Source organism: Aplysia californica, unplaced genomic scaffold (genome assembly GCF_000002075.1).
Source record: "Aplysia californica isolate F4 #8 unplaced genomic scaffold, AplCal3.0 scaffold00261, whole genome shotgun sequence".
NCBI classification, from domain to species: domain Eukaryota; kingdom Metazoa; phylum Mollusca; class Gastropoda; order Aplysiida; family Aplysiidae; genus Aplysia; species Aplysia californica.
Window position 1 is genome coordinate 530,098 of NW_004797531.1, and position 12,109 is coordinate 542,206.

The 12,109-nt window shown below is 38.9% G+C and overlaps 1 protein-coding gene across 1 annotated transcript in view; it reads left to right on the forward strand.

Annotated features, from left to right (window-relative positions):
• LOC101856103 (V-type proton ATPase subunit D) overlaps nt 1–6,307 on the forward strand; it is a 25,156-nt gene extending 18,849 nt beyond the window's left edge. The window contains exon 7 of the mRNA XM_005100812.3: nt 3,345–6,307. Within this exon, the coding sequence (XP_005100869.1) occupies nt 3,345–3,486 (142 nt within the window). The 3' untranslated portion in view covers nt 3,487–6,307. The remainder of the gene's footprint in view (nt 1–3,344) is intronic.
• Nucleotides 6,308–12,109: the final 5,802 nt, after the last annotated feature.

A 12,109-nucleotide genomic window follows, 5' to 3' on the forward strand; every position in this document is an offset into this window, starting at 1 on the left:
GGGAAAGAAAGTACAAGCGTCGTCTAATTCTTAGATTGTCGGGCTCGCCATCCTGACCGGTCAATGAACCTGCGCGCGTGAGCACCGGCGTTTGTTGTTGGGGTCGCCAAAGTTCATTCGAAGTCTGAGCGTTGCGAAGTATAGGCCTAGGACTACGGAATGGGTAGGGGATCATTGATTTTTTTTAAAGATGCACTCGGAGGAGGGGTAAGGGGTGCTTAAGGCAACACCAGAGGACAAAAACTTTGGATGGGTGATAGTAAATTATAACAGTCGAAGCAGACTTTGTGGTGTTGAGGATAGAAAGGTGAGCAGAGTAAGCCTGATTCCTCGTTTGGATTTTTCTGTTGACATCCACCCCTTCTCGCTCATATGACCTTATGCAGTTGCGAGCGCTGTACAAACATCACTAGATCTAAAACTAAATCTAGCGGCGAGCAAGCTTGTGATCGTCTGTCTATCCTCAATTTTGTTGACTGGACGTTGTTGCATGTTATTTTCGTTCCATATATTATGTAATGATAATATTATGTTAGTGATAGCACAAATTAACTCCCTTTTTCGAGCTAGTGTGGGGCTTGATTTGCTGGGTAGTAAATTTTTTTTCCAGGTAGTAAATTTTTTCAGCAAATATTGCTGGACACCCTGAGCATAATCGACTTATATCGACAGCCGATGTATCGATATTTTGACATATCGACATATTTTCCAATTACGAAATTTTTTCGTCAGTATCTTCACTAAACAATTTTTCGTATATCGCCTTTTTTTGGGGCTCACTCTGCTTTATCGACATGCTTCGTGGGTACCTGGCGGGGCCACGAACATAAATGGGGGCAAAAAGCCACGCTACTGTCCATGTCCATGCATTAATTCTTCATTAAGTCCGCATACCCGCCAAGTGGCCTATTCGACACACCAGGCTTTAGTAGGTCATGTAGGGCCTACACAGTTTAGTCTCACACACAGTACAGTGCCTCACAGATGTGAGCATCTCGCGCACTGGGCTTCACCTCCCTACCCCCACTCCCAATCGCTCACTCCCCTTCCCTATCCCATTCTCAGTTTGTCGCTGGCAAGTGCCACGACAGTGCCTCGCCTTTTGAATGAGAGGTGAACACCTTAACCTCTAGGCCACAAGAGCCCATACTTTAGACATTCACACACGCACTATTTCTGGGTCAATTTTGGCCTTTCTAAAACTTAAAGAAAGAACCGCTTTATAGCCTCGTTTTCTGTCAATTCTAATCGAACATTTTTCCTTGATCGCATAGAAATGGCATAAGCATACCACAGCAGTCACGTGCCATGTACGCTCAGTGATTTAACCACTGCGCAGTGCCGCTTTAGGTGCAAATCAATCAACTGCGCAATGCTGCTCTAAGTGCTATAATAATGGTTAAGGAGTTCTTGAGTGTGGTGTCCAGGATCTATTTATCTGTTTATAGTAAGATATGACTGTTATTGTGCTGACATTTTTTCTGCATTTGAACAACTTTATTTACTCTGCTTGTATCTTACTACTGACTTGTACTTGATGACCCCATATATATCTGTCCTCAGAGAAAGTTGCATTTGAAAATGGTAAAAGTTGCAAAAAGTTGCAAGAAAAATCAACAAAAGTTGCAAGAAAAGTTGCAAGACATGTATAGCTAAAATGTCAAGGAATTATTTGAATACATTGTTGGTATGGTCTTTGCAATCAAAGTAACCAACGAGAATTTTGTTGGATCAAAATCAAAAGTTAAATGTGAATGTCTACCGTACCAAAAACAAAAAAAATACACAAAAAAACCCAACTGCATGGAGGTTGCATAGACGTGTGTCAGGTTCTTAAACTTAAACTCCCGCTGACGTTGGGCAGGTGTGACCAGCGTGGTTTTGGGGCTGTTCAAATATAATCGTACACCTTTTGGGGGATTTTTGCCCCGCCCCCTCCCCCCTTTACACTTTTCTTACATTTTCCTCCTCTCCTCCCCCTCCCCCCCCCCCCAATTTAAAAAAAAAAAATGCTGAAATACTAATATTTATTCGCTTACTTATAAATAATATGACATTTTATATTGCGCAAATCTGTGTTACAATCATTGGTAGTCTATGTGCTTTACTTTTACATAAATAGTACTCATGAAAAACATGCATACACACACATGTGACATAATAATTAAATTTGGTATAAGAGGAACTTTTCCGGAAAAACTTCTAAGTGAATAGCAGAGTTTACTCTTTTTTATGTCATGTTTTGTTTTTAAAAAGTTATGTTGTCATACATTATTTTCCTTGTTATTCTTTCACCTTACAAAAGTGTAATATTACTTTGGTTCAGGACCCCCCGCCCCCTCTTTCTTACATTTTTCTTTTACTGGAATCAAGACCCCCACCGCTTTAGGCCTTTTCCAGATGTAAGATTATATTTGAACGACCCCTTTAGGGATTTTCTGGATGAATCGATCCATGTCTAGATCTGCCCTCCTAGCCAAAAATGTAAAGTCTTTCACAATTTTTTATACAATATGCTAGATCTATCTATCTACCTGGTGCTACGGAGCCAAGAAAGCAAAGTAATCAGACGATAGTGTTTACGATTGAGTTCACTCTATAGATATCTAGATCTAGAGTCTAGATTTAGCTAGATCTAGAAGAAGTAGAAGATGATTCAGTCCAAACAGGACTATTGGGGGGGTCAGGTCCGGACGGGTCGGTTTGCTCGACAGACTGACGGCGCAAAGTGGCTATCGTGGCACAAATCGATCGCGCCCGACTCGTTGCCTCAAAAACAAACGCGTTGTTTTCAGGCAACGAGTCGGGCGACTGTGTCCCGACCCGATTTCATCCACGTAGTGCAAAAGGGAAAGGAAGTGGTAGATCTAATTTCAGGTACGAATTGTCCCCCTTCGCGTCGTTATTTTTAGTTGTGGAAGTAAATTTCGGTTATTTTTACCGAAATTGAATTACTATTTGTCCAACTTTTGCAGAAAATTGCCTAAAATTCGCGAATTCACAAAAATGGTAAAAGTTGCGCTGAGGCCAAAAGTTGCATGGGCAACTTGCGGGTTGCGCGCGCGAATTTCTCTGAGGACAGATATATTGCTCTCAGATGTTCCCAATTTTAGAAGTCATTGTATTGAAATATTCCAAATAAGATTTAATACCTACTTCTTCAAGTATGATAAATTATCAAGGAACTATCTTTAATTTCTATATAATTTCAGCAAGCTTACACTTAAGAATGGAGTAGTAGACCAGATAACAGATAATGAGTTCCATAACAAAACCTTTGAACAGATACAATAAGTGCAATTTAAATACATGAATGACTTACTCATGCTGCTGTCTTTTTGCAGGCTGAAGAAGGTACAAGAGAAGAAGAAGAAGATGAGGAAGAAGGAGGAAGAAGAAAAGGCTGCAAGGCTAGCCCAAGGTGATACTGATGAGGCTCCCACCATATTTGATGATTTTAAAGATCCAGAAATATTATTTGATTGATGGCCGTGTATGTTTAATGAGCGTCCGAATTGTACTTCTTTTTGTACATACAGTTTTTATGGCTGTGGAGGTCTAATTAGTCAGTGCATATATTTACATGGGTTTTATTATAATAATGATAATAATTTTTTTTGCAATGGACAGTATGGGATGAATGTGAGGTGTCTACTTTTCAGGTCAAATACGCAATTTGAAATTTTCTGCAGGCAGCTGCCAAGTTGTTCTTTAAAAAAAATTTTTTTTTGTAGGAATACGAGAATACATTTTATTAAGTTATAAAAAAAATTACAGCTGAAATCTCTTGTCAAGTAAATGTTTTTCAATGCATCAGTGGGGTAAGAATGAACAAAACTGAAACTCTCGCCAATCAACATTTACAAGGACTGTGGTCTTTTCTGTTTCTTTCCTGTTTGAACACATGCTGTGTAATTGTGTGATCCCATTGATGTACTGTTCATCAAATTTAAACTTTTTTGTTGTTGTTTTTTTTCCGCTTGTTTGTTAGATGACAAAGACTTAAGTTCTCTATGTATTTGTCGACCTTTGTTTAGTAGGTCTATGGAGTTAAATTTAACCCGTTCGTCGCCAGGGGGTGTGTGCTCCAACTGTCAGGGCTGATTTTCCTGTCAAACTCATTAGCCAGAACACCAGTCTCGTGTCTTGGTGTTACGTTAGTGGACTCGCTGTCTAGATCTGGCCCACCTGTGACATACCCATTTCAGACCCCAGGTCTTTTGATAGTGTCAATTTCCTCACTCCCCTCATTCCCTATATTCTCCATCTTACCCAAAAAAAAAAAAAAACCGCTTGCAAATCAAAGGAAAGTTTCTGCCTTTTTTAAGTAAATCCACACTGTGTTTGTGGATAAATCTTTATACAGAAGAAGTAGAGCCAGGTGTTTAGCGGGACATACATGTACCATCTCATAGGCAACCTTGAACCTCAAATGTTGTCCATTTCCAGATGTACATTGTACAGAAGGTTAAAGATGGTCAGTCTACAAATGTACAATTCTAGGTAATTCAGAGAATTAGGATGCAGTGTTGCCACTGACATTCGTGAATATTATATTTGAGAGCATAGTCTGCATAGTCTTTGTCAATTTTTGTTGCCTGTCAGTCGAAAAAAGTAGATAATATTGGTAATTAAAGAACACATGATATGCTGTAATTGTAATGGTGAGCCAGATGGTAGCGAGTCCATTGGGTCATAAGTTGAAGATAATGTGGCTGCTTATTTTTCTTATCGAGTTGATAAGTTTGCATGTGAAATGCTTCAAGACAGTTCTGATTTTCTTCCTGCTAATTCCTGATCAGAATATGGTTAGGAAGGTTATTATATCCCCCTTCCCCCTTAATTTGTGATGTGTACACCGTTTTTGACGTTGCTGTGAGTTACCACTTTGTGTTAGGTCCTAGTCAATGTTATGCATAATGAGACAGCACAAATGTAATCTTAATGTATGATTTGCTGTGTAGAATGATTTCTTAAATAATTGTCACATATTTATATATATATATATATGCAAATAGACATAAGTTTGCATTCCTTTGAAAAAATGGGCTCGTTGGAACTCTATTGATCTTGTAACTAGAAAACTGACTGTATGTTTATGTTTGAAATTGTTATCTGAATAATTTCACGTGATCAAAGATCTTAGTGTTAGCTTTTATTGATTCTTTTTCAATACTTCCATGTAATTATACACTAGCAGTGTTCTTTTGACTGCAAATTTGTCATACTGGGAATAGCAAGTGCTCCACAGTAGTCTTTAATATTTCAAGCTACTGAATTACAAAAGAAAGGAAAGTTATTCTGTCACAGATCACTGCATCCAGAAGACTTCTTTGTGACTTTGTAAACTTCATGATGCCTTTAGGTGAAAACAACTCTTTTTTGCATGTGCTTGTAATGTGATTCAAGGTGGTTGGTTGTATTGATGGGGTTCTATGGGAAAGATTGTATTTCTAGTGAAGATGAAGAAATTTGACTCATCTGAAACTAAAGTGTATTTGCTAAGAATGCTTGGGAAATGTCCTCTTATTGTGTGCTTTAGTGTAACAAATTGTCAAATGACTGCAAGTATGATGGAAGTCCAATGTTTTGGTGTTTAGTTGATTTTAGATATTTCATATATATGGTTGTTTGAGATTGGACACATTTTCCACAACAATGCTTTATTCATGCCAGTAGTAAACGTATGTTTGATGTTTAAAATGTGTCTTTAGTACTTTTTTCCTACCCTGGCTTTAGTTTTACACTATATGATATTTTGTCTTGTTTTGACTCTACTGAGTTTTATTCAATCATAAATCTTCTTTTGGAAAAGAAATAAAATGTAGAAATTTTAAAAAAGAAAAGAAATTGACGTTACAGAAACAATTAAAAAGTTATAGCCAGGAGCATGAAATTAACCTTTTTTTAGTGACATGAATTTTTGAATACTTACAGCTGGAAGTTGCGTATGTGTAACCATGAGTAGTGAAAGTGGTATACCTGGTATACACATGATATACATATATGGATATCGTCCCACTTTTCATTCCAACACCTTTAACAAAAAGGCTAATAGTGAAGACATTGTGCTGCCCTCTTGATCTCCTTGTAAAGAGCAACGTAACATTAAGTATAACATTGTTGTCAGCGTTGTTTGAGCTAGCAGCAAGCGCTAGCTGGTTCAGTTGTAAACAGAATGTACAAGTTGTTGTTTATGTCATGTTTTATTCATCTTGAAAACCAAATACCATGTCATAATGTGTATGTAATTATTACATGATGTAAACAGATCTTGCATACAATAAAATGTATAGTAAACACCTGATGTAGATGTAGTTCTTGTCTTAGTGCTTTTTGAGACTAAAAATTCAAAATGAAAGTCGGTCTAATGCAATCATTGCAGCATTTATGAATCATTAAGGCCCGGTTACACGTAACAATAAATTGTACAAGAACTGGACGATATGTTAGGTGTAACCACAAAATTGTACAAAATTTGGACGATTGAACGGTGGTTTGGAGACTCTTTTCCGCAGCGCGGAACTAAACTCATGGCTCAAAATTTTTTAATTAATTATCATAGGTAAAAATTGATTTCATATTCGGAATCAGCGTCTCAAAATAAGCAAAGTTGCTCACGGGGAACCTGATTTGGTGCGTTATTTTATATATTTTAGATATTTTAGCTATTTTATTATTAAGTTGATCGTCAAGGGTGAAGCTGTGCATCAAGGTCACTCGGTGCTTTGAACATCGGCAGTCAAGTCATAGCTTCTGGTTCTACACTCAACACGGTAGACCTACAGTATGGCCACCCTTTTCTAAAGACACTGTTTTGCTAAATCAAAATGTACAGGGAAGGGGGGGGGGGGGGGGCTCTCGTGATCTAGAGGTACAGTGTTCGCCTTTCATTCATTAGGTCCAGAGCTTGAAACCTTCACATAGAGAGCAGGCAAATCGCTGTCGTCGCAAAGAGACACGGTGGCTTTATGACGAGGAATCTCTTCAATCGAAAGAAAACTTGATGATAGATTAGAACCTGTAAACAGACAACACAGTTCGATAAAATGGACAGTTCTCTCATACGACGAATCTGATACAATTTATCGTTGCGTGTAACCAGGGCTTTAGATCTAGCACCAACAAAAAGTAATTTTTTGTCACCAGCATCATGTAGCCTATGCAGTGAATGTTTTATGTGAAATATTTCCTGAGATTTGATCCAATGGGAGTGGAAGGATTTTGGCAAATAAGATAAGATGCTGCTAGTGTTACTCAAATGTTTTGTTAGGAGCTCCAAAATCCATCTGTATGACTTGCTAGAATTGAAATGCACATGTTTACACATCTCGTTGGAACTACCTGGAGGTAAATGCACTTGTTTACAACACATTACACAATAAAAGTTCCTGTGACATGAATTGGAGTGACTTCTGTCATTCATTACAAATTTTGTAGGGAAAAGCAGAATTAGATTTTTGCCATACCCTTCAGTTAAACAAAAGAACGTATCCCTAGATTACTCATAACTCCTGAGGCATTATTCTTTGCGCAGCAGACTTATTAGCTCTAGGTTTCTCTCACATTTACACCCCACCCTTCTCCCAAACTTCGATATAAGTATGTTTACTCACTACACTCATTTATTCTTTAGTTGAGATGAGGAGATAAAAGTTTGTTGACATTCAGATCTTTTACTAAAGGTCATTTATGTATAATAAATCACCAGGGGAAAAAAAAGAAACATAGTGTAATGAATTAAAGAACCATTTTGTTCTTTTGGATTTTCAAATACTAGTACATGTACTTCTTTGAAATCAAGCTGTTTTCTAAGTGAAGAGTAGGCCTACTTCAGAGTGGATCCAGATACAGTGGGTGTCGCATTCAACGAGGTTGCCAGGACCGGCTTGTTGTCCTCGTTAGATCTGACCTCTCGTTGAACGTGACGAAGGCTAACCAAATTTTCCGCAGAAATAAAAAGGAGAACTGCAATGGCTAAGGCTAGTTTCAATAAAAATGAGCCCAATCTGAAAAATAGAAACATATCAATGAACACCAAAATGAAAGTCCTGAAATGCTATGTTTGGTCAACCCTTCTATGGCTGTGAATGCTGGACAATCACTAAAGACAGTGAAAATAAAATAAAGGCAACAGAAATGTGGTTTCTTAGGAGACTGCTAAGAGTATCGTGAAAGGAAAAGAAATCAAATAAGGTAGTGCTTGATGAAGCCCACGTGGGAAGCTCAATGTTAAAAACAATCAGGAAACGACAAATGCAGTTTTTGGGACACCTGAATAGACATAAGGGTCTTGAACATCTAGCTCTCACTGGCAAAATTGAGGGCAAGCGAGGCAGGGGTAGACCCAGAACAACATACTTAGGGAACCTAAACAAATAGGTAACAGGGAAAGATCAGGGAAACGTAGCTTTTCTGAGAGCATCCGAGCAAAGGAATGAATGGAAAATCATGATCGCCGATGTCTGTCGCAGATCTGGCACTGGATGATGATGATGATGATGATGTACCAATATCAGTTATTAAAACAGTTGTTCCCCCTGATGACGAAAATCTCAAACAGCATCAGTGTGCGCTTGTTTGAGCTGTGTTCTGACCGTCATTTCTGTTTTTTTCTTCTTTTTTTTGGGGGGGGGGGGGGGAGGGTTTCGAACATTTCTCTTGTGGAAACATACCCTCTCACATATAGGCCTAGATATCTACATAAAATAAGAGCGGGAGCTTGGATTTTCTGATCCGGAGAAGAAAAGAAATTGAAAAAAAACAACTGAAGGTCTAGATCTCGCGCGCTTATATGACCTTATGCAGTTGGGAGCGCCGTAAAACACTTACCCCCAAAAAAGGTCTAGATCAAATCTAGGCCAAGCCATCCAGAGTTCATCCAGTTTTTCACTGCCCGCGTCACGTTCCCACTCACCACCTCCCATCCCTACTGTACGCTAACCCTCGCCCATCCTCTTGGCTTTGGGACCCATAGTAGGAGGCACACTATGTCCAGCAATACAATGTGTTAGGAATCGAGGGTATGATGGGCCTTGTGCTTCGCGTGAGATGGTGAGAAAGGAGAAAAATTCTTCGCTTTTGGGGCTGCTACTTGCTTTTATTTGGTTATTGCGACCTCGTTGAAAGCGACTTCGGTCTGCTTGCAACCTCGTTGGAGCTGACGTACATTTACAAAGAGATATAGAGGAAAAATCAGGGATAAAGGATTGCCTCGTTGAAGGTGACCTCGTTGAATGCGACACCCACAGTATTTTATGAAAAACCAGGACCACGAGAATATAACCCAAGCCGCGTGATCAACCGCCTAAGTGACAAAATTTCAGAAAATCACTTTTTGATCCCTTTATGAAGTACATGTACGTATCGGAATTTCAGATTTATAGGTACGAGCAAAAAGAAATAAAACAGTTTTTTGCTCCTCCTGAAAAATTTTGTCTTTTCGCACTTAGGCGGTTGAATCACACGGCTAGCGATAATATTGTTCCAAACCTAAATAACATCATCCTCAGCAAGTCTTTGGAACAATATCATCAATATAGCAATGCAAACAAGAGGTATCAGAAAAGATATATAAAATGATATTACATGGAAGAAATAATAATAATCTGTGAAACTTGTGTTGACCATCAATGATTTATTTATAGAGGCACCAGCCATCCATGTGAAATATGTGTTAACAGTATTCAAAATCAGGTAATGAAGTACAATGGAGCAGATTCTCATTGCAGAAAGACAAAAATGATCAGATTATCTTGATTATAAATCTGCAACCAGCCAGCCGTAATAAATTTTACAGTGAAACGCGGATTCAACAAAAGGAGACGGATTCCCCATTTAAAAAATTCATTACAATCAACAAATTAACTTGGATTCAACGAACACATGAATATGAGCAAACTTGGATTCAATGAAGTGGTTTGCAGGGCAAACAGCCCCCATGCCCCCATTGATCATGTAGCTTCACACATTTTTCTCCTGTAAAGAACGTTTTCTATTCAATTCCAAGAGACTATTGATCGTGGATCATAACATGCTTATTAATGTTGTAGTCTATTGCATACATCTTATGCGACCAATAAGAATAAAAAGCCTTATTTTACGCCAATAAGTGCGTTGTTGAGGCACGTGTAAGACATGATGTGTCTTGGTGTATGCTGGGGTCAAGAGAACCTGGTTGGGAGGCTGTTGTTAAGGCATGTGTCGGGGGGGGGGGGGGGGGGGGGGAGGGAGTGTTTGGCTCACGCGTTTCTAGCATGGAAAGTCAGCAGAGATACATGCATCACAACCATATCCACCCCTCCCGCCTGGCTACTGGACATTGAAAGGCTCGTCTCAACAAAGATCTAAATCTATGTGATGAATAAAGAGCTGGTCTGTGGAGACAGATGTTGCTGTATGCAAGGCCCTACATTGTGACGCAACTTGTGGCCCACTTTGCTATAACAAACACTTGGACTCAATGAAATTGAAGGTCTAGCTGGATGACTTTGTTCTGTCAGAGTTTCACTGTATGTTATATATATATATACAGTCAAACCTGTGTAAGACGGCCACCCATTGTCAAGGAGAAAAGTGGCCGCATAAGACAGGTGGCCGTCTTAGGCAGGACTGATCAAGATAAAGAAAACAAACCATTCCCATCTGAGGCCCCAATCGAAAGTAGCCCCATTGTTGTTGTCTTTGTTGGTGTTGTTGCTGTTGGTTTGTATTTCGTTTGTAATTTTTATTTTGTCGCTGATTTTGCACAATGGTGACAATAAAACGAAATGTATCAGACAAAGAAGACCGAGTGCCATGTTAAAACAAACACATGGGTCGCCACCACTCCGAGAACAAGGGACGCTTCTGTAACAAGTTCATGTTGACGTCCTTTGTTACTTTGTTACAGACTGGGTAAACAGTAACCACTCATCTCACTTACGATTTGTGTATGAGTTCTGGGCGGGGCTTATGGGTTATGAGGGATCACACGCTAACTCACCTGCAGCTGAAAATTGGTAGCTATTGGTCAACAGTGGGAGGGGCCTACGCAACATGATCGGTTGGAGGGACTACCTAACAACAACGACAGGTGATTGGATTATGACGGCTCGCCCACAACGCCAGGGGCCAATGCACAATTTATGACAAAACGTAATGGATTCACTAAGGTGACCGTCTTAGACAGGTATTGTTGCTTAGTATTATAGGGGTTGTGTGTTAAATTTTTGTGGCCGCGGCCGCGTTGGACAGGTGCCCGTTTTACACAGTTAAATTATATAGAAAAAACGCAAGGGGGGAAATGGAAAGTGGCCGTTTGTACAGGTGGTTGTCTTATAGAGGTGGCCGTCACGGCAGGTTCGACTGTATATATCAGGCTGTAAGCTATGTCGGAGTCTGATGGGGCTTTTATACAAGAGTTTCGGGGAAATAAGAAAATTTCTAAAATCACATTATTCATACAGAGGCTCATACATTGAGGTTCCTATTTTAACTATTCAGTCATAACCCTGACCATGAAAACAGCAACTTCCCACAAAACTGTGTCTGTCATAAGAAAGTGCAAAGGGGAGAGACAAGTAAAGAAGGATGGAGCTTGGAGCTATTTAAATTAAAAGTACTTTACTTTGTCATGGGAAATTTCAAGAATGTAGGCTACTTGAAGGATAGACCATCAAACATGTATTAACATCAATTAACAATTTAGTAATTCACATAGATGAGATTTACATCATAAAAGAATCATGAATGTTTCTTACATGTGATGCAAAAGCAACGCCTTGTGACAAAATTGGGTTGTGTTGTTTTGTTTTATTGGTCAAGAAAACGGTACCTTACATTACAAAACAGCCTCATATCTAGCATGTCAAGGAATGAATAGATAACTTTTAAAAACAATAATGAGGAAAGAACTGGGTAGAGTCAGAGCAAATAGGAGAATTCAAAGTACATTGTCATACACAAAAGTACAAACAAAAAAAGAAAAATGACAAAGTGAAAATGTATGTGAGTATCAAGTAGTCTCAAACAATACAAAAATTAATAAGGTAGGCGACATGATTTTCATATTATTTTTATTAAACAAGTCTCCAGCATCAACATTCTCTTAATTAACAAATAAATTCCA